This window comes from Cuculus canorus, chromosome Z (assembly GCF_017976375.1).
Source record: "Cuculus canorus isolate bCucCan1 chromosome Z, bCucCan1.pri, whole genome shotgun sequence".
NCBI classification, from domain to species: domain Eukaryota; kingdom Metazoa; phylum Chordata; class Aves; order Cuculiformes; family Cuculidae; genus Cuculus; species Cuculus canorus.
Window position 1 is genome coordinate 44204676 of NC_071441.1, and position 23570 is coordinate 44228245.

The 23570-nt window shown below is 38.0% G+C and overlaps 1 protein-coding gene across 1 annotated transcript in view; it reads left to right on the plus strand.

The window, feature by feature from the left end:
* Positions 1-23570, plus strand: part of GAK (cyclin G associated kinase) — a 68634-nt gene that overhangs the window by 39471 nt on the left and 5593 nt on the right. Inside the window, exons 17-27 of the mRNA XM_054053853.1 lie at positions 1552-1669; positions 3223-3302; positions 3657-3850; positions 5736-5894; positions 6624-7085; positions 9058-9228; positions 15550-15684; positions 16047-16166; positions 19535-19747; positions 20985-21133; positions 22523-22699. Of these exons, the coding sequence (XP_053909828.1) occupies positions 1552-1669; positions 3223-3302; positions 3657-3850; positions 5736-5894; positions 6624-7085; positions 9058-9228; positions 15550-15684; positions 16047-16166; positions 19535-19747; positions 20985-21133; positions 22523-22699 (1978 nt within the window). The remainder of the gene's footprint in view (positions 1-1551; positions 1670-3222; positions 3303-3656; positions 3851-5735; positions 5895-6623; positions 7086-9057; positions 9229-15549; positions 15685-16046; positions 16167-19534; positions 19748-20984; positions 21134-22522; positions 22700-23570) is intronic.

Sequence of the window (23570 nt, forward strand, 5' to 3'; positions counted from 1 at the left end):
GGAAGGTAAATAATAGGGAACAGACAACACGGTTATAATAGTAGCTTGGATCTGTACCTGCAGGAAGTGGGGGTGATATTGGCATGTCACAGTGGGGCCTGAGAGGCAGAGGTGAGCAAGATCTCTTTTCTCTCTCTCCGTGTGATGTAAACAAGGAAGATTGATCCTTAGCGTCTATGTACTGAACTGAACATTGTATCTCAGTCTTGGAAACAGTAAGGATTCCCCAGGCATGGTAGCCCCTGTTCAGCTCTTGTCTGTTGTAATTTAGCACAGGATTTGCAAATGATACTAACAGTTCTAGATGTTGATAGTGACAGACAGAGAACAGATGAGAGAATACCAAAGTCCTTTCAGCTTTCCTATAAATCCAAGCCTTGTAAGGAGTTTATTAGTTTGAAGAGAGTAGTAACAGAAATAGCTGTGGAGAGCTGTAACGTTTTCCACTGGTTTTGTCTTCCACTGTCCCTCAGTGGGAGTCCTAGCATATCACAACAGTGCAGCTATGATTTCTCTCTGCAGTTTTCTTTGGAACAGCTTTCTTTATAATATCCTGTCTCTTACATTTCCCAGCAGCTACTTGAGTAAATATTTTTTCCCGTATTTGATTTGCGAACTGTTGTGTTTAACTATTTCAGTTGCTCTGATGTTAATCTTCTTATTTTTAGAGCAGCTTTTAAGTTTTAATCATTTATGGCTAATTCCTTGTCTGTAAAAGAATTTGAAGCAGATTTTTGTGGTTTGGTATTTGTCATGGTTTAGCTCCACTCAACTAAATATCGGTAGCTGAAGCTGTGCAGTTGGATTCCCAAATCCCTTCCCCCTCCACCTGCCCAGGGAAAGGGGAGAGGAAAATGAGGGGAAGGAGACTTGAGGGTTGGAAACTAAAACTACAGCTTAAATGGAATGATGATGATGCTAATAATAATAATGAAAAAATTAGGAAGTAATAAAATACATACAAATATGAGATCGCACCAGTTGCACCCCTACCCCACCCCTCAATGACTACGGATCACCACAAATGCTGCAGAGCAGACAAGATGGAATGGGTCTGTGGCTAGGAAGGAGCTCGACTCAGGAACTGGATTCAGGAATGTGCAGATCTGGGATCAGTTGCAGCCAGACACCCAAGGTCCTTACTGGATGTCTACTGTTGCAGAACAGAGATCCTTGATCTCTCAATTTTATACAGAGTATAACATATATGGAGTGGAATACTCTGTTGGTCAGTTTAGGGACACTTGCCCTATTCACTCCTCCTCGCAGATGCAGCCTCTTTTCTGACAGTGTGAGGATGGCCTTGGTTAAGTATAAGCACTGGCCTTTTTGCATACCAATGTTCTGTGTTATCGCTTTGGGAGAAGAACACTGTCAAAAACATGCAGTTCACTTTCAGAGAATGAAGTTAGTTACAGCAGCTAAGTTACTCATAAAACTGACTAAGTTAAGTCAAACCACAACAGTATTGAAAGCCTTGTAGAAACCAAATGAAACATAAGGTAATACAGTTGTTTTAAAAATGAAACTAACTGGATATATTTTCTTCAGGGAGTTTAAGATTGAAGATGGGAAGGCAGTAATTCCACTAGGTATAACAGTCCAAGGAGATGTTCTCATCATAATATATCATGCCAGGTCAACGTTAGGAGGCCGACTACAAGCCAAGGTAATGATAAATTGAATAGCCTGGAAGATTTGCTTTTTCTTGTTGGCAGTTTTGGTTTATTACAAAATAATTGTATTTGTGGTCTCAACTACATGCCTTTATTTGCTATTCTTGGTTCAAAGAAATGTGAGTATTCATGTACTTTGGAATTTGGCCTTTTCAAGCCTAAAAATGTATGTCCATTCTCTGCATGTAGATGCTTAGGTAAGCATTTCTGGAACTCACTTCAGTAATGATAGTTACTGTATTTTCATGGAAAGCCTCTAGCCAGTTTTTTTTTAGACAGTGATTGTTATCTCTTAAGTTGCACAAGCCAGAACTTCTTAATTCTCTACACGCAAACTGGAACAAAGGAAAAATATTCAATAGAGAAGTGGAATTCCAGGGATTGCCTGTACAAAGCAGGCTAGAAAAATCCATGTGGTTGTGGGCCCTATTTCTAGAGTCAAGTTTAGATTTTAGAGTCAATTTTCTTACTGGTCTTTGTTCTCCTGAGGGAAAATGCATGTTTCATGTTTTAATTCATAAAATGTCTTGCATAGCAAGGGATTAAGAGAACTAATTTAATAGAATGTTCAGGTTTTCATATGTAGTTCAGAGTGGGGGTAGATGGATTGGAGGAACTTTCCCCGGTATGTCTTTTAGTGAGGAGCTCAAGACTAGACACGGGACTTCGCACTGCTCAACCTGCTGGTAGTACTCTGCCTGTGACTTGAATTCTCATTACAATGTTGAATAAACGCTAATTTACAAGGAAAGCTGTCATAATTCGATTTTATTATATCATATTTAATAGGCTATTACTGGACTTTACTTGCTTTTTAAGGATTGGCAGGGCTATTCCACATGTGTTGTAAGCCAAGAAACAAATGCATGGTGAATTTGTTTGCTGTAATTTGAATTTGTGCAAGACAAGGAGTTACATGAATCTTCTATAGTAGTATTTTCTGGATTCTCACGTGCTGATCACACATGGGAAAGTTGGGTTTTTTTCTGTCACCAGAAGGAAAAGTTGGGAAAGTTGAATGATTATAATGAATGGGTTTGGAAAAGTCCTATAATTCTGCCTGTGATGAATGGTTGACTTGAGAAGTTGCACAGGAGAAAACTCTTTGCATGACTTAAGTGTCCTTTTAAATGAGCTGCATTTAAATCTATTCTGAGCGGACTTGTTTATATATGACATGTTACTTGATTAGTGTATTGCACAATTAGTTTTTCCGAGTGTATGTTATTGAGAAGAATGATAAGGTTCGTAATAATGATCACGTAGTTTCAGCCTCCAGAACAGAAAAATTTAACAGGCTTTGATACAGTTATAGGAGGTATCTAGTTCAACACCTTTTGATTTTGTTTCTGACAGTAACAGATTTATTAAACTGCATTTAAATCTCCGAAGATAAAGTATACACAGAATTAAACCGAAATGGTAGCCAAACGAACACCTTGAAATACTTTAATACTGAAAATCCTTTGCATTATATTAAAGGCAGAACACTGCATACTGTTGATGTGGATTTCTGCAGTTTCCCTCTATTTCTTGTTTTCAACAGATGGCTTCCATGAAGATGTTTCAGATTCAATTCCACACGGGTTTTGTGCCCCGAAATGCCACCACAGTGAAATTCGCCAAGTATGTTGACACACTTTTGTATGAGACTGGAAGAAGTTTTCTTTGAAATGGTTTCAACCTGCCTAAGCAACATATGAGTGTGGGGAGTAAATTCAGTGAGCGTAGGAAGGAGATGACTTTGATTGCAATCAGAAGTTTCTTTCCTTTTTTCACCTCAAAACTGAAGGTTTTGTTCATAATGCAAAAAAAAATTATGTACCAGAATACCACCTGTTTAAAGATATGGGAAAAGTAAACAAATACAGCATGTACTAAACCTTATATTAATTGCTTTAAAATTCTGTCTTGAACTACAGTGTATTTAATCTGGTTAGCCATTAGTATCAAGAATCTACTTGTTATGTATCTTTGCAGGTATGATCTGGATGCCTGTGACATACAAGAAAAATATCCTGATTTATTTCAAGTCAATCTGGAAGTAGAGGTGGAGCCCAGAGATAGACCTAGCTGTGAACAGCCACCGTGGGATAAGATCAATATAAAAGGACTGAATCCGAAGATCCTTTTCTCCACCCGAGAGGAACAACAAGAGATTTTATCAAAATTTGGTAATGAGTGTCTTGAAAAACTAGAGAACATGATAATATATCTAATGTACTTACTGCTTGAGGCTTTTATTTAATTTCTGACATTCCTTTAAGTAAAAGAAATTTAAAAGATTTTTTTTTTAAATATCGCTTAAAAATTTGCATTGTATCAAGGAGTTTCAATTACCCTCTGATACTGGATTCTTGTCTTACCTCCACTGCCATTATGTTTGCTTAATGAAACTATAAATATGCTATTTGCAGGCATTTTGGCAAATGGAATTGTCACAGCCAGGATTTGTAGGTGAAACTATTTGAAAGATCTATATTTTGCTGAACTGGCGCTATTATCACTTCGCTTTAAAATCATCTGAGCATTCTTCACAAATGGTCTTAACTAAAAATGTTCATTTGAGGTCCTTCTTATGCATAGCCAAGTAATGCTGTATTTCAGTTTCTCAGCTTTTACTCATTTTACTTTACTACTGGCCCAGCAGATGTTTAATTTTTTTGAATGTTGCATATTCTGTACTTCATCTGTAGATGCCAGCACTAATTCCAGGTAATGCTGTTCATTAGCTTTCTTATTCTCCTGGTATCAGTAATTAGCTTGACATTTTTGTAAAGGCTTTTAAGCCTTCTCTGTATTTCCAGGATAATGAGCATGATGGAGTTTGTTGTAGTGACTTTAGTACATCGTACATGTGATCTTACTGTCTGCTCTTAGTATGGTAAATCTTCATTACATTTCTTTTGATACAAGGTAGTTGCTGCTCTCATCTCTTTTTTTTTAAGAGGATATGTTTGGTTTGTATTATGATTTGGGTACTTTTCTATTTAACTTAATTTATATAGTTTTTTAAAATCCTACCGTGAACACAACTCGCGGTTCACTAAAGTTAGGACTTCATTGGTAATGAGGATCTGTAAAAATAACTGATACTTAAGTCAGTTTCATTTTCTCATTGATAAATGAGTAAGGGTTTGGTATTCCATTGAAAATATCTCTTAAAACTGATGGGGAAAGGCAGTAGGACAAGACCAAGTGCCGTGAACTGGATTTATAAAACTTGCCTTATTGAAATTGAATTTACACTATTTCATTAATCATAATCTCTAATGTGTATTTTCTGAGGCAGGCTATTTTTTTCAGCATCTTTGTAAGCTCTCAGTATGTGAATGGAAAATGAAAAAGCACTCTACTAGTTTGTATTTAGAGTTAGACAAATATTTTTCTTCTGACCATTCGTCCCATTCTTTTAATACAGTGGATAAATGCTTAATTTAGGGAGTCATCTTATTTGCCGCAAGGAAGCCTCCTTTTAGGGAGATGATATAATAGTCTAACTCAGCCCAACTCAGTCTTACACAAGAGTCACTTAATATCTGATCTTGGTAAAATGGGAAATGTAAGGACTAGTTAATCACAGCACAAAGTGTGTTATTTAACTCCTTTGAGATATTTGTTAGCAACTCCACATTCTTTTTGGGCTTTGTGCTGTGGATTTTTCTTCTGTAGATGCATTTGCTCTTTTCTGATGTTCTGTATAATATTTTAGATATTGTTTGTAGCTCTTGCGTATTTTAGGGGATGGTTGGTACAAGCAAGGTGTTAATTACATACTCCTACAAATGTAAATAGAATGCTTGAGTATTTTGCCAAGAGTCTGATTTAATTTAGTATTATGGTTAAAAATAGGATCCTACCAGCTTTTGCAGTTGAAACAAGTTAATAATGCTAATCTCACATGTGGTGTGAGGGCAGGAACCTTTGCAGAGTGGTAGGTACTTTGAGTCAGTTGTCTTGTTATAGCAGTACATAGGCAAGTCAAATTCCACCTGCTATGACCAGGATTGAGTTTTCTAAGTTTTTCTTTAAGGGTCTGGCTTAAAATCTATCTTACAGGGAAACCGGAGCTGCCTAGACAACCAGGCTCAACTGCACAGTATGAAGCAGAAGCATCCCAGCTGGAGCAGTCTTCAGAAAGTGCACCTACCGAGACAGAGTCCCCACACAGCAGTAGTACTGATGCAAATAACTTCTTTCATTCTCTGGACTGGAGAGGTACAGGTTTTCTTTTAAAGTAACTGTTTGTTGCATGTTTGCCTTGTACACCTTTCAATGAATGCTTAAACCTTCTTATGCAGCAAAAGTCATGGACAGTGAGAAAAAGCTGTTTAAATGGTGAGCTCTGCAGGTTAACAAGGGTTCATTCTGCTTCATTTGTATAAGCACTAGTATTGTATATAACTTAAAAGCTGAGCTAAATTTTTCTTTTTGTGCAAAAAACTTAATCTTAAAGGTCTGCAAGGAAGCATTTCTATTCTCACAGCCCCACTTAGGCTGGCTGGGTAACAGAGGAAACAAAGTAGAACAGCCAGTGGTGTCCGTATCAGTATCTTTGGACTAAGAAAAAGTAACTTTATAGTGCATTTGTAAGTCCTTTTTCTGGGTTCTGCTTTGGCAAAATTGTCATTGAATGCTGTCATTGTGAGGAACAAAGTAATCTGCTACATCCTAAGTTGTATGATGTCCCAAGGTAAATGTCCAAGTTGCTCTCATTTTGAAAAGAAATTGTAATACTTGCCCCTGCAGAATGGCAGGTGTGGCAGCGAGCTGCCTCTTTGCCTGCTCTGTACAAAGAAGTGGTAGCCAACAGCTCTTTTTTCATGAATTATTTTGTGAATTTTGATTAATTAAGGATTGATTTCATATGATCTTACTGTGTAAGTCTGTCTTATCCAGTTGGCAGCAGAATCCTGGTAATCTGGAATTGTTTTCTTTTTATTCAAGAAGGAAAAAGTCCAGAAAGTGGAGTAGAGGACAATTCGTCTAAAAATGATCGTGTTCACCTGTCTGATGACAGGGAGGAGAGTGAGCCTTCAGATGAGGAATTCCCTACCTTTCCAGGTGAAGAAAGTGCCGTGATTGTTGATGAAAATAACTCTACTACCCCAGAAGGAGAGTTGCTTTTTGAAGCTCCATCTACATCATTACAAAAATCTCTTCCTGAGGAGAATGTAGATTTACTGGGACTAGACTCTGATATTTCACCAGAACAGAAACCACCTATCTCAGAAACAGACTCTTCGTCAAGTAACGCAGACTTGTTGAACAACCTGTTTGTGGGTAGTGCATCACAGATTTCAGAAGAACCCACTGGAGATCTTCTTGGACAAGGAACAGATTTCTTTTTCAGCAGTCAGTGTGCAGCTACCACTCAGGGTACATCTTCAGCAGCTGCCATGTCTTCGGGTATGTAAATATAATGTCAGTACTCTTTGGCTGGCCAACAGATAAAAACTGCTTGCGTTGTGCTTAGAAAATGAGCATTATGATTTGATCTGTACACTGAAAACATGTTGATCTATAGGAAAAATCTCCAAAGAATAGGTGGCTTACTGCATGGAGGAGACAAATTGCTGTATATTATTCAGGTATATTGTTACATTCCATATTCTGCTAGCTTTAAACTATGTAAACAGATAAGTATCAGATTTTGAATTCGAGGGAGGTAAAGTATTGTTAAAAAATCCACGTCTTTCCCCTACAAATGTTACATGCTAGGTGCTTTCCTAAATCCACATGTAAATAACTTCTCTTGCTAAGGTATAGAATTGTAGTAATTTTCTGCTTTCTTGCACTTTACCTAAAACAATAGCATTAGATGCGGTACAGGGCTGTTCTGCTTAGGTCAATGGCTATGTGGGATTTTTGAGTGTTAATCAAATAAGACTGCTAGGCCACTGGAAATCCTGTAGACTGTTGTTCAAACCAGTAAGATAACTACCTAGGTAGGATACTGCTAAAAGGTGTTTTCTTGCTAGTTTTACTGATGATGATGGCAGATCTGTATCTTGAAAGAGAATGTTCTACGCTTCCATCTCTTTGGTATTTAAAACAAGGTGTTTTAATTTAGAGATTCTGCTCCTCCTAACAATGGCTCATTAGCTCTTTGATACGTGACTAAACTCCTGGCCACAGGAATTCTTTGCTTGAAGTTACAGTAGGATTTTCAGGGATGTTATCAAATAATCTACGAGACTTTTAGAAGTTTTAGCTTATTTGCACAAAGATAGTCCGCATACAGCTGCACGGTTTTTGTAGAGCATTTAGATGATTTTCAAATATTCCTTTTAAAGTAATTCAGTATTGAACTTTGTTACTGTCATCAAAGAGGAATCACTTAGTTTATCCTTTTTACAGAAGTCTATAAAAGAGAAGCTTTATTACTTTTATTCTTTCTCTAACTTTTCCTTTCTTATATCTACTCCATTAAACACTCTGGTAGTAGTCATCTGTGTATTTCATTCTAACTCTGAATTGAATAAGAAGATAACTGCAGATGTGAGAATATTTGGCCACTGCTGTGTTTCAGGGTGCACATAGAACTTGTATTTGATGAGTATGTGCGATGCTGCAGTAAAATAGGTTGATAACAATCCGGAGTTCAATTTTTTTGAAGTAATACTGAATCCTGTGCAAAGTGTTCATCACCTCAGGACGTACTAGAGCACCATGGCAGGATTATTTGTTTTCTACAGCTTCCGAATGAATCTGGCAGGAGTCCCTGGGCTCTTGAGGGTTTTGACTCTAGGGGGCAGCAGAAACAGGAAGATCTTGAGCCATGATTCCAGCTGACTGTCACATGTTGCTGACTATAAATACTCTTCCAATTAGTTTTTTCTTATTGTGATCACTGGACACCAGCCTTGCTTCTGTTGACTTTCATTCTTGAGTCGATGCGCTTTCAGCCCCAGTCACCAATGCCGTCAAGTCAAAGTGGTAGTATGAATGTTTTATTTTTTTTTTGGTAGTTTAATAGCCTGTTTTCTTTAGATTTTTTTGGATCTATGGTTTTCTAGAGTATTTAACAAATGTAATTCTTCTGTCTGTATGCAGGTGATCACTCAAATTTAAGGTGTTTCTTATGTGATTGAAATTAACGTTATTGAATGTGTGCAACTTTGCTGAAGATCTCTCTTTGAAGACATAACTGTTGGTATTGTGTGTGGCTGAAATACTTTTCATACCAACGTGAAAGTACAGTTATCTAGAAGAGGGGGGAGATGGTGACTCTTTGCCAGAAAACATTCTTAGAAGGTTTCTGCAGTTACCAATGTGAACTCTACTTTTTGATTTTGCTCCCAGAGGAGTAAGGCTTTTTCAACTTGGTTTATCTTATAACAAATTTGAGAATAATTCTGTTTTCTGTTTATTTTTTTAGCTGATCCTTTTGACCCATTCACAATGTCATCAAGTTCAGAGAATCAAGCTCTGTCTGGTCCAGACCTCTTTGGAGACTTTCTTAATCCAACCTCAGAATCTACAGCTAGTACAGTTCCTTCCACACACAGTTCATTTCCACCTTCTACCAGCTCAGATTTCTTAAATTTAGGTAAGTGTACTCCTGGAGTTCTTTTTCAACAGTGTTTGCTGCTCTGTGCCTTTGTCTTTCAGCTAAGTCAAGGTGAATTAGTACCTTAGTAGATCCACTTGTTGTGACTGCTCTTTTAATTAACTCTCTGTTCTGGGAATGCAGGTACAAATACGCCAGCAGCAAGGGCTTTCTGTATAATGTCATACTAATATTTATGATGCAAGAGGATTTCCAGCATTGCTAAACTTCTGTTAGGAGCTGGAGTTCCCTCTGAGAGCTCTTGTAACTGAGGATACACAAACACCTGCAAATTTACTTTCTAGGTGGCAGACTGCTACTTTGATTGTGTTCAGATTTTAAAGATTTTCTGAAAGCCTTGGAAAAGAAATGAGCAAGTCAAGTAATAGTACAGCCAGTTCTTAAAATGCAACCTGAGGTTAGCGTGGACCTTCTTGACCTGAATGCATTCTGGTAATATACTTATGGAGTACATTATGTAATACTCTAATCTTATTTGTTTCATTTAACTTCTGTGGTGTATTCTTGGTGAAGCCCTTTCCTCATGCATTTATTTAAAAATCTATTAATCCTTAAATAAAAAGCTTTGTGATAAATTCAGTCTTCCTCTGTGTCTCTCCTAAGCTTATTTCCAAGGTGTTACTAACTATTGCTTCTAAGCATATTCATTCATTAAAGAGAAACACACCCTTGCATAAATGGTAGAGTGATAGAGCCAGAAGTGTTGCTTTGTAAATAGGACTTTCAAAGAAAATTGGGGGTCTTCTCTATAAGGTTGTTAGTTGTCAGTCTGTAATAGCTCTTGCTCATTTCCACACTGTTCCGCTGTTCTTGCGTGGCCCTTCCCTGTCTTTTAAGGATATGGGTCTCTGTACGGTACAGTCCTTTAGAAACAGACTGCCCCAATGTGGGTTCCCCAGGGGCTGCAGCTCATGCCAGGAGCCTGCTGCTGTGTGGGCTCCTTTCCATGGGCTGCAACTTCGTTCAGGGCATGTGCATTTGCATGGGAACCTTCACAGGCTGCATTGTGGATATTTGCTTCAGTATGGTCTTCTCCTTGCTCTGCAGGGCAGTCTGATCTGGCACCTGAAGCACTTCCTCCCCCTTCTCCACTGGCCTTGGTGTATGCAGTGCTGTTACTCACTTTTTTTGCTCTTTCCTTTCACAACTGTTGTGCAGTGTTTTTTATCCTTTCATACATACATTTTCCCAGAAGCATCACTATTTTGGCCGAGGGGTTCTGCTGTATCCTGCAGTGGTCTGTTGGAGCTGGCTGTGCAGCGTGAAGCAGCCCAGGCCTCTCCTCATGGAGGCCAGCCCTACAGACCTCCGCTTACAAATTTGAGGTAGTTAGGAATAGTGGTATTACATTCCTCACCCTAAATGCAGGACCATTTTACTCCCAGAGCTTATTGCATGTGGCTGCCCCTCCTTGTTGTTCAGTCTGAGATGCTAAGTGATTCTGGGTGATCCAGTCTGAATGTTGGCTACAGAGAAATAGAATAAAACAGATGCAGTATTTGCCCAGCTGAGATGAGGGCTTACTCTTCAAAACAAAAGGAAGCTCACCTCATTGCCTTCTCTACCATGTATTTAAGTGTTATGCTGTAGCTGTTGTTGATTCTGCTGAGAAGATCCCACTTGCTTCTTCCTCTGAAACATTTCTGTTTTGTCCTAAAATACAGTAATACCTCTATGTGCTAGTTGTGTAGTTGCTTATAAAACTTATAAAAGTTTTATACCACTTGTAGTTATGATACTTCTGTCACTGAGTGAGACAATCAAACATAAGATTTTTTTCTTCAGTAGAAGATTTGATCAATACTGAGTATCATCTCAACCACTGTCTTGCTCCAGAGGTAGGAACCTACCAAGATTGTCAAATTGACCTGCTTCAGACAGGATAAAGTAGAGTAGGCTGCTAAGGACCATGTCCTTGCTGATTTTTATTGTTTCTGAGGATACAGACTCTACAACGTCTATGAGCAACCTGTGCCAGTGTTTGCCTGCTCTTATAGAAAAATCTTCTAAGTGGACTTTTCCATGTTTCAGTTTGGCCGTTGCCTCTTGTCCTTCCACTGGGCATCACTGAGTAGAGTCTGGCTCAGTTCCTCTACTTCTTCCCATAAAGTATTTATGCACATTGATAAGATTGCCCACTCTCAGTTCTTCTCTTCACCATGTTAAACAAAACCAGCACCCCTAACCTGTCCTCAGATCACAGGAACTATTATGGACCGAATTTTAATTGCAAAAATACGTAAATGCAAATTTATTTCTAAATGTTTACCTGCAACATCAAGGAGACCACCATCAGTTTTCAGTTGTTAGTAACATTTGCGCATGTACAGAAGAAAATATTTTGATATCTGACTTCAGTGCTTATTGTTTTGTGCTTACTGTTTCTGATTTTGGTTGATAATTTGCACCCTGGTAAATGCATTGGTGTACCTGCTATTTTGATGTAGTTTCTGGAGGTTTCTGTCAATGTAGGGAGAAGATACTTAAAGTGTACCCATCATGTCTTCTATACTGTTACACAGTGATTTCCCAGTATTTCTCTGTTGCTATGCAGACTTCGAAAACCTATACAAGTGCAGGAATTGGGATAACATTTCATGCTTCTTTACGTTTACCTTTCAGATGACAGCTATTTCTGTGTTTTTAGCTGAGATTAAGCATGTATTTGAGCCTTTAGCATTGCATCCAGTCACAAGTATCAATTATAGCAAGGAAGCTAGGAATATTAATGACTATAATGCTTTTAATATGAATGGGTGAGTTTGAGTGAAAGGACATGATAACTAGTAAGAAGAGAAGAAAGGGAAAGTGAGAGTGCCCTGAAATGACATTTGGAAGAGTTTTGGTGAGAGCACAGAATGAAGTGCAAGCATGAGATCACTGATATGAAAATTTTAAACTCACTGAAAGTAGATTAGTAATGCATTACTAATCTTTGTGTTCATGTGTTCATTTAAAATAAAGGGCAGCAAAGATATGTGATGAATCTACTGTCGAAGCAGTAGTAGGTGTCTAGAATTAGATTTTAGTGATGGGTAAGCTTTCTTTGGTAGTAAACAATTAATAAACCTCTATAGATGCCAGGAGAAAAACTGTTTCAGTGAACACAAGTTGGAGAATGCTAAGTTTAGATTTGTATTTCTCAATGTGGATTGAAATTCAAAATCATAGGAGTTTTAAAATTTAACTTCATAGGTAAGATAGTTGATAAAGAATATCTGGTCTGTTAAGGCATTCTGTTCTGAAATATGAAAAGGTTGAGAAGTTACTGTTAAAATAGCAGTGTTTTAACAAGGTAATGTGGTTTTCTGTGAAAAATTGTAGTAATTTGGCAGAGAAAGTAGGTAAGCAGGTAGGCGAGATGATTGTTCACTTCAGAATCCATAACCTGCTCTTAAGTGGCCACACTTGGAAAAGTAAACTATTATGAGTAGCTGGCGTAATATCCATTTTTCCTCAGGTGTCCGTTCAGTGAGCATTTTTGAGACTAGAAGTGGTTTATTTGGATATGCAGGTTATCTCTTATGCAAGTTTACTTAGAAGTGTGTCCCTGTGTGCAAGAATGAACTGGTCTGATCAAAAGATAGCGGGAGATGTGGAAGGTGACCAGACAAAATCTGACTGACCAGTATAGTCTTCTCCTGAGTAGAAGATAGTTTTTGTGATGACTGTCTTCTCAGTTAGGTTTTAGACAAGGTTAAAAAAAGTTGCATCATACTAAACTAGCCTCTTGGTTCACAGAAAATCCTGTTGTCCTCTGTGATTAAAGGATTTCCTGTAGAGATGACAAGTTAAATAAAGAAAACCTGATGTCAAGTTGTGTGTAGGATAATAGTAAAACGCAAATCTCTTATTTTGGGAAGCTGGAAAGTGTGATCTGATTACTGCCAACTTGTTCTTATGTCTTAGCTTGGTTTGAGCGGTGTTAGTAAAGAGCTATACCTGACCTCCAGGAGGTTGCTGCTGTTTGGCTAAGGATTATAAATATGCAGATTAAAGTAGAATTTAAGGCACTAGCAGGTGTGGGTCTGCTTGCCTATTATCTCAATTGCTTCGGTGTTTGGCATATTTAGCTATGCTTTATGTTACACCCTTTCTGTAGATATCCTGTTCCTTTACCCTAGTGTGTCTGAACATCAGTGCACCAGCTTACGAAAATGAGGCATTCATTGTGTGGTCTCATCACACCTCTTCTGAATCCGTATAAGTCAATAAGTATTTCTTGATGTTAAAATCTGTCGTAATGCCCAACTTCTATAACTGGAAAGAATATAGCCTAAGAAAAACAAACAGTTCTAGGAGGTGATTAATCTTATCTGTTCAGTATATTACGTGTTGTACTCCATTGTTTCAGATTCTTATGGTAAAAATATAGTGGATTTATGTAAGCTTGTACTATTCATAGTGGATTTACTGCTGTACATAGCAGTAGGCTACTCCCTGCTTTCTTCAGGGTGGGGGAGATAGTGACTGCTCTTAAACCACCAATTGTAAAACACCTGATTGCCATAGTGTGTTCTCAATCTTTCAAATTCATTCATCTGTAGTTTACTTTATTCTTATTTCTCTCAGCTTGGTTTTGTCATAGTTAATTCTGTAAGTGGTTGTAAATTTCCTCATGCCCCTGTAAAGAACTTGTAATAGCAGAGGTCATAAGCCAAAATTATTTCTAGCTTAAGAATCAATACTAATGTTAATTCAAGGCCCAGTTAAAGGTTGGGAGTGTTATTTGGTACTGCAAATTTCTGAACTGGTGAAGACACTTTCAGATACTATGACACTGATAGCCAGTGACACTGCTGCATAGCAGAGAGCTAGTGTTGTGAGAACTCAGGCAATTATATACTTTCTCTCCGGTGGTTTCAGAGGCAGGGGAATGAGGTTTAATTTTGGAGAAAGGGCTGAAAATTGTGCTATACCTTCAGAAGATTTTGACTAATTCAGGCATCTTATTCTGATGTTTTCCTTCACATGCAGCACAGATGACTGCTGTAATACAGAGTCTTGGCAGACATTTTTTACAGAGCATTTGATATGTTCTCTTTGCAACTGTGAGATCTGAGTATAAATAGAATAAATGGATTGAGGTTTTGGAGGGGGCATTTAATTTGCTTTGAAGAGTTACCTCAAATGACATCAAATATCTTGTATGATTTGGTTTCATTATTCAGAATGTAAAGTTGAGAAGCTGAGAGAAGTGAAAAAACATGATGTAGTAGACATAACATCGAAAGCATCAAAATGTCACTATTTTTATAAAGATTAACTTTATAAGGTTTTAAGGTTAACTTTCCAAATCTAGGTGTTCAAACTGTCTTAGGGCACAACTAAGCATATTGATTTTGCTTAAATATCACCTCCCCCTGTAGCAATGACTGCTGTCATAGCATTGAAGTGGTGGTTACATTCAAAATATGTCCTGTTTCCCTGTGAGTCTGTACAAGTTAAGCTCAAAGGGAATGCCTCAGCCCTGGCATGCAGATTTGAGTGTTGCTTACAGAGGACCTGTCATTCTGAGGATGGCTTACTTCTTACTGTATGCGAATGTGAAAGGGAGGAATCATTTGCAGTCATCGGTGCTAGCAGTTATGCCCCTGTGGTGGGTGTGACACTTTCTATAAATTAGTGGAAGCACCCTTGCGTCCTAATGTGGCTATTTAATTTTGTTTTCAGTTGGCATGGTGGTTTTGCTTTGCACACAGAAAAGCAGCTTTTCTCTGTGGAGCTAGTGATTCTAAATATTTACCCAGAAATTGGTCTTCCTGTATTGCATGCATTCATTCATGTATTCAACCTAAAAGGGCTCTTAGTTTGTCAAGAGTTCACTTTGTCCCATGAGGCCTAGGGTAGGCAACTATGAAGTTTGAAGTGACCTGGCTTCACTTGTGTAGCCTCTAGGTTGCTGAGTGATACAAAGCAGCATTTCATAAAGCCCTTCTGCTTTGTGGTTACCTGCTGTGTTCTCAGGAACAGCAGTGTGCCCTGAAGCCATCAGTTAGCTAGTCCTTTTGCGTAGGAGACCTAAGCTGTTAAAGTCATGGCACTGCCTGAGCATGAAAATATCTACTCTGTGAAGTTCGTGGGATGTTTCAAATACAAATGAAGGAATTCTAGTGGTGTAAAGCCCTACTGAATCGTGTTTAATATTGCATGGATGCGTTATGGAGGAATTGAAGCTAGGAATTTAAGTTTGACCATAGTAGCTGACAATGTGGTATGCAGTTTGTTGGTATGGCAAAACATGCATTATTGTAATGGTTCTCTTAAAAGAAATATCAAAAGGTTTTCTTTCTTCTTCAGGGAACTTGACACCAGAGCCAGCTAAAATGTCATCTTCTACGAGCCAGCCAGATCTCTTAGGTGGATGGGATTCTTGGGCAGATTCTTCAGCAACCAGCAATGTACCACCACCACAACTGAAGCCTCTTTTTGAAGGTATTATATAATGAAATTCTTCCATTAGAGAGAATAAGGAATTCTTCAGCCTTGATCATTTTAATCACCTGAAACTGCCTAACAAGTCTTCATGCTTTTTTGCTTTGTTGCTGAAAGGACTCCATGATCTTGTGCTTAAATGCCCCTTTAGTGAAGGCACTTGCATGGCTTTTCTGAGTAAGTTCAAGGTGGAGGAACCCATTCGTGTCAGTTGTCTATAGTTACGGTGATTCTTGTTGTGGTAAAAGATGTCATGGAGAATGCTAGGGGCGGTTTACACAAGGTGTTGTGCGAGTAGTACTTTATTCATTCTCTTGGTTTCCAAATGCACCAAGTACATGATACATTTGCTTATTACACAGGTCAAGCTTTTACCACAGGGAGCCAATCCAGTGTCTCTTCAGGTCTGTCTTTCAGCCAGGCTAAATCTCAGAACTTTGATCCTTTTGCTGATCTTGCCAATCTTGGATCTGGTCTTCCAGGTAATATCTTACTTTAAGTGACTATACCTAATGCCTCTACTGTTTGATTTGCTCCTTGTGCCAAAAAAAATATAACTGATAGGTTATGTAAAGACAGGAAAGTGTTTTGTTTTAACTGCTAACAATCAGCTTGAGGCAGTTGCTGAGAGCAGACAAGTAACAAGAAAAGCTGAATCTTTACAGTGATTGTGTGAATCATCCAGAATAACACTTCAGAACATAACAACACCTGTGATTTAGGAACAGTATAAATACTTAATGCTTCAGATTCTAGTTGAGAAGGTAAGAGTAAGAAACCAAAGGTTGCTGATTCAGTGACTGAGCATGAGGTTTCTCATCTAGCATTGATTGATACCATGCTGTGAGGGGTATAAAATGAAAGTTGGATTGTTTTGAGCACAGTGACAGTTGCTTTCATTTTAATTCAGTACTTTTCTTTGAACTCAGTAGATATTCATGACTCTGCTACACCAATCTGTCATGTTTGTCAGAGGAGCACAAATCAGGCCCATAGTTGTACATTATGAACATTTGTCAGTTTGTGGTGCATCGCATTCTATAACATTCATTCTCTGCATGCCACTACAGAGTAACACTTGTCCCAGGATGTTATGTTCACCCTGGTCTTAGGAATTAGCCCTGCAGTATTCTCAAATGGCAGAAAAGCTAATGGCAATAAAAAGCTGAGATCCTTCCATTTCAGGACCCATTGTCATAGCAAGTGGCCGATCTTTAGGAATAATTTGGAACAGCCTGTTCCAAAGGCTCTACTGAGCTGCAGAAATGTGGGTTTCCTTTAGCTTGGAGCTGACAGCTTTTTTATCCTGTGCCTTGGCAGGTAGCATTGTGTATTGAATTGAGTACCTTCTTAGTGGAATTATCTTTTACAAACTAGGTAATATACAATGTTTGGCTTCTTTGTTGCCTGTGCCTAATTACTTGCAAAAGTCTTGTATTGAAGCAGTGCAAATAAGGCTGCTTTACAGTAAACAATTTACAAAAAAAAAAAAAAAAATTTAGTTTAATAATTCAGGTTAAAATAGACTTTTTAAAATCCATAGATAGACAGTAAAAATCAATTTAGCTTTGACTTGAAGATGAAAGTATAGCTCCCACTAAATTAGTGGAAGATATACTACTGATTTTAGCAGGATTTGGATCAATTCATTAGTCTTCCAGTTAACTTTCAACAGGAAAAATGACTGTGTTAAAAAGTAGCCAGATATCACTGTGTTAGTTAAGCTTCTCCGGCTTGAACTGATTTTTTTTTAGAGAGTTGTAAGAACTGGAGCTTAGACTTGATGTTATATTTTTCATAGCAGTTTTTCACCTTCACGAAAATGTTGTTATTCTGGAAGAAGAGTTATGAGAGTGAAAACTGCTTGATTAGGAGTGCTATATAAACAGGAAAGAAACAGTAGCCAAGGGTAGTTAGTATTAGAGTACTGGGCTAGTGGTAAAATAGCAGTGGTGTTCTGTGATAGCTGGTGTTCTCATACACCATTTCTTGGAATGATCATGTACTGTGAAGTAGCAGAGTCATGTCAAAGTTGCTGATGATGATAGTGAGGCATTGCCTTGTTCTACAGGAAGAATTGGTTGGCCTTGAGGACTGAAATAACATAAAATGCTTTGAAGGAGTAGTAGAATGACATTATTTTTCGATGTGTGAGATCATGTGCTCTTACTAGTAACAGGGACTTTTCCTGTAAGTTTTTTGAGTTAGAAGTGACTGAAGACTAAGTTGACTATGCAGTGGGTGCCTTCATAGAAAAACAGTGCAATACTAGATTTTATCAAGTGTTTTATTGCAATGCTACATTTTATCAGGTGCGGTATTTTAAAGGTATAGTGCAGTATTTTGTACGTGGCCCTGGGAAGGCACCCTCTTGTGAAAGCTGTTAGAACCATGAGCAGCAGCTCAGCTCTCAGCAGGAAAGAGCTATCAGGACAGCTGAGGTGTGGGCAACCAGTTTTGAAATAGCAAACTGAATTTACATTGCTGTGTATACCCATACAAGCTTGGGCATTTTTTCTGTGGCTTTATGATGTATAAAAGGGGCAGAGAATAGAAACAAAAACAGTTAAGTTCAAACTTGCTTGGAATATGTTTGAGCTGAAAGTTAGGTTCTAATCAGCAGCAGCTGATTATTAACATATGTGGAGATTGAAATACTAACTCACTTTCCTCCCAGAAACAATGAGGTGGGATTATAAGTTTGTCATTCAAGACCAAGTGATAAAACTTTCTGGTTTTGAAGTGAGTATTTAATTCATGTTATACTTCAGATGTGTAACCGTATTTGATCACTAGTTTTGAATTCATGCTCTGTCATTTTTTGGGAATTCTTCCAAGACAAAGAGGTCTTTGTTTATATTGGGATGCTGTAACTATGGTATAAAATGTTTCTCTTCCAAAAGAATAAAAATCTACATGTATCTAAACTCAGTTGTCATGCTATTTTTTTTTCCTGTGAATGGCTATGTATCAGGTATATGTAATTTGCCAAGGGAACTGAGTTTCTAGGAGTCTTTCCAAAGGAAGTCAGTCGAGGGCAATGTAAGGTTGACTTGCTTTAGAATAAAAAGAACTCGTGTTTATTCTCATCAGTGAGACAAATCTGAATAATGAATTTAAAGAGCTGGAGCTTTATTCTGCTCAATTTGTTTACAGTGGATGTTGTAGAATGGAGAAAAGTCTCTGTGTTCTTCCTAAGTGAGTAGCAGATAAAGCTGCCAAGTAGTGGTGTTTGTATTGGTTTAATGATGGGAAATGAGATACTAAAGGTTGGGTCAATAAGGTGTTAATGGACAGAGGCCTATAGGTCGTTTTAGGGTGAGTACAACAGTGTCTCTTGCAGGCTTCAGTCATTTTTTTCAATCCTGTCCAACATTCCCTGCTAATGCTGCTGGAGAATAACCTTCAAAAGCATTTATTTGAAAATATTCTCAATATACTATGCGTACTTTATCCTAAGATTAGTATTTCATTGTCCAATATCTGTTGATATTGCAGAGAACTGTAATGAATTAGGGGGCAAAACGACTGCTAGTGCTGAATTATTTTCTGGCCTTACACATGACTGCCTAATCAGAGAAGCAAGTGCTTCTGCTAAAACTGACAGTTGAGAACTTGAGTTGTAAAAGGCTGAAAGACTTTCAATAATTGCTCTAGCTCCTGCCATACAAGTTACTTGTTGATGAGATTCTTGACTTCATCTTATGCTCACTTTTCTGTTAATGCTTTCTCTTGTGTAGTGATTTCACTGTAAACAATATTGTTAAATGTCACGACCAAACTGTCTTACTTGTATTAAGCAGGTGACAAGATACCGAGCTGAAAAAATTGATTCAGTATTTATTGTTAGGTTCCTCCAGTGGTGGACTCTCAAGTGGTGGCTTTGGTCAGAAGACTGTTCCATCTCAGAAGCTGGGAAATCAGTGGCAGAAATCTACAAAACCACCAAGTACTACATGGCAGTCTCAGACTAAATCCAGCACAGCAGCTAAACCAAATTACACTGTAAACTTCAGTGTTATTGGAGGACGAGAGGAAAGAGGAGTCAGAACCCCAAACTTTGGTAAGTTTTCTGAAGCCATTACTTACAATGGCCTATGTGAAGTTAGTCAGATACACCGTTAGCTGCAGAAACTCTTGTACCTTCATTATTTTGTTTATATTTAGGTTCTATCTAGTAGAAAACAAAGCTTTTGCAAGCTGTCCTAGAATATCACAGAGACAATCTGACCGTTGCCCACATATTTGGAAGCTTGGGCATAAAATTTTGAACCTATGTTCATTCATCCACATGGGTACTGCATTTTCCTTAGCTGAAGAACAGTAGTTGCTCTTAAGAAAGACTGAGGTGAGACTTCCTGAAAAATTCTTGTGTTTGGAACAGGAATGGGGATTGGAGCAGGTGGAATCATTCTTGGAACAAATCCCTTAAGATATTCTAACTGAACAGACAGATATAGGGATGGGCATGACCTCTTCTACATTAACATTCTTAAAAAAATTTATTTGCTGATAAATTTAACTGGTATGTAAATGAACAGCAGGTACTTGTGTAAATTGAAATGGTTCTGTTGATCTGTATCTGGAAGGAGGTAGGCAGGGTGGAGGGCCAGTGGGCATAAGGTGGAGCAAAATAAAGTCTGGAGAACAGGGAGAAAATTTCAATTAGCATGGTGAAATGCTGAAATGGAGCAAAAAATGTTGTGATTCCTCATTCTTGAAAACACGTGGACCTCAACTGAACAATGACCTCAGAAATTTATCTACTTGTCTGTTTTGCATGCGGATTGAACTAGCTGACATCCAGAGGCCTCTTCAGGATTTATCCTACAGTTCTCTAAAATTTGTTGGTTCTATAATGACTATTCATGTTGGTATTTTATCTCTTAATTATTCTGTGTAACTTTCAATGTGCTTAGGTGTTGATTGCATACTTTTGACTAGAGTATTAAGTGCATGGTCACTTGAGAAACTGCTGCACAGCAGTTAGTTCCGTATTTCCGCTATGAAGTAGTTCTATTTCCAAAACCATAAATAGGTACATGTGTATTCCCTCGAACCCACTCCCATTCTTTAAAAGGACATGAAAGCATTTAGTCTCATGTACACACATCACATTATCTGTTCTGCTGGACTGAAAGCCTGTCAACATTCCCTCTTTATTCCTTGTTTCTGTTAAGTCTTGTGGAGTTATCATGATAGTTAAAAATGTCATGCAGGTGCATCTAGGTGCAATCTATTTCCCTCATTAATGTATTCTTCTATGTAGCTTTTCATTTAATGTTTTTCTCCTTTTGTAGGTCAAAAGCCAAAAGTTTCAGAAAATGACTTTGAAGATCTATTATCTAATCAAGGCTTTTCAGCTAAATCTGATAGAAAGGGGCCAAAGACTATTGCTGAGATGAGAAAACAAGAAATGTCTAAAGATATGGACCCCTTGAAACTCAAGGTTTGTTTAAGTGATTATGGTTTAGGTAGAAATCTGAGCTTATGCTTAGAACTGCTGGTAACAGAGAAGGCACAATAAATAACAGAGCAAACTGATAAGGCAGAATATTTTTATTTGTATTTAAGTCATATAACCGTAGAAAATTAGCACGAACAAGAGTCATATGGCAATGAAGCAGTCGTGACAATAGCGTAAAAGGTGTGTGAGTGGAACACAAGATCCTGTTTCTCTGAGCTAACCTTGGAGAATTTAAGAACCTGATGCTTGTCAAGAGTCCATTTCTTGAATCCAGGCCTGTTATTTATCTTCAATGTTCCCAAAGTTTTCCTTAGAAAAGATAGATTTGGCTGATAATACAAAGCCACATTTTAAAAATCATGCAGATGAGAATACCTGTCTTCTGGGTGACTACTTGACTTACATTTACTGATTAACAAGTGCTCCTGCGATCCTTAGAAACTGCTGAAAGATGCATTTCTGGATATGGGATATAGAGCTAGTCTGTGAGGTGTTACAGATGAGCTGTTCAGACTGTTTGACTATAGTACTCATTCATAACATCACATATTAATATACTTTCAGTTTTGTAGTCCTTATGGTGCTTTAGAAAAGTTTGTAAAACAACTTTGGAGAAATGTCAAAATTTGTTTTCACAGTGTCTTACCTGAAGAGAGTGTGCACAGTTTGCATGCACGTCTTCTAGCACAAATCATCATCAGTGAAATTTTTATTTACCACACTTGTTGCTCATAGAGGGCAGAAATTTTCTTATTGCATAAGGCAGTGTCAATTAAGACACTGCATCAGTGTCAGTGGCTTGAATATTACTGTTAAAGTCTGAGATGGCAGGTTCTCATGGAGAATCAATTCTCATGGAGACATCTGAAAGAACACTTCCATTTGTGTGTGCCTGCAGGTTACTTGAGTAAACATTAACTGTTAGTATAGGTGATCTGAGACTTGTGCACAGATAAAGATTTGTAATAAATTAATGTTGTGCCCTGACAGGGAGTTAGTGTAGCTGTAACAGAATTAAAAATAATTACTCCTGTCAATTCTCTTGCCATTAATCTTATAAAGCTATGTAATATGTAACTGTCACCATAAGTTCACTTGCAATGACTGAATTTCTGCAATAAATTAATAACATTGAGCTGCTCCCTGGTGGCAGATGCAAAATATCAACTTCTGGTGGCTAATTATCTGCCTGCCAGAAAGAAGAATGTAGCAAGACAGTTGAATTTGGGGGGATGAATGCAGCAAGACAACAGTGCAGCAAGACAACAGTGGGTCTTAATCTTGTCTTGTACAGTGTGAAGGTTGTACCTCTATATAGATTGAGAATGCTTGAAGTGCTGCATTCAGTTCTTTACGTTCTGTTTTTCCCAGATTCTTGAATGGATTGAAGGAAAGGAGAGAAATATCAGAGCATTAATATCCACTCTTCATACAGTGCTTTGGGAAGGGGAAAATAAGTGGAAACCAGTCAGCATGGCCGACCTAGTCACTCCTGAACAAGTAAAGAAGTACTACAGGAAGGCGGTGCTTGTAGTTCATCCAGATAAGGTGGGTATGTTCCTCTGATCTTCCTTCCTTTAGAAGGAATACCAATTACTTTTGCCACTACTAGTCACTGACAGATGCTGCACATTTGCTTCTCAGTCAGCACCCTAGCTGCAGTTCATTTATGTTCCGAATTGGGTGCCCTACTGTATTCTGACACAGCACAGAATTCAACAAAAGTTAACAAATGAAAGATCCCGTCAAGGCTGTGCTGAGCAACAAAGTCAGTTATGCTGGATTCTGACTGACTGCTAGTTATTTGAGTCTGCTACACGACCACCAGCTGATACTTCAGGTGTTTTAGAACTGTTCACCAAGTATATTAAGACTCAGAGGCCGCCATAGCAAAATCGGTGGGAGATGCCTTCTAAACCTGCTTTACTAAACAACTTTATCAGGAACTATAAAAAGTAAACGTTACCAGAGAAAACAAAATAGCAGGTGAAAAATACTTATGAATATGACATTCCAGTTATCTTTTAAAAATCTTTAATGCATTCCATTGCTGTTTGTTAGTGTCCTAGTGTATGAAGGTAGCTTCTCATTCTGAAGCATTATTTTAGGCTGTGTTTTAGATATAAAGGTAGTTGTTGAATATACCTGCTTTGAATTTTCAGGCTCACCTTCACTGGTGGTTTAGTGAGCAGCAGTCTAAGTTTTATTTCTTCTTGTGACCATAACAGAGAAACAAGATATTCTTTGTTCTTTTCTTTCCCCTATCCTTCGCTCTTCTTGGCCATGTGGCTTCCTCCACCTTTGTGGTGCATTCTGTAAGCCCCTTAATGCATTAGTATCAGAACACGAATCTTTTTGAGGGATTTTCTTCCTTGCTTTTTTTTCTTTAGCAGTTTAAGTTAAAACTTTCCCTAAAAGG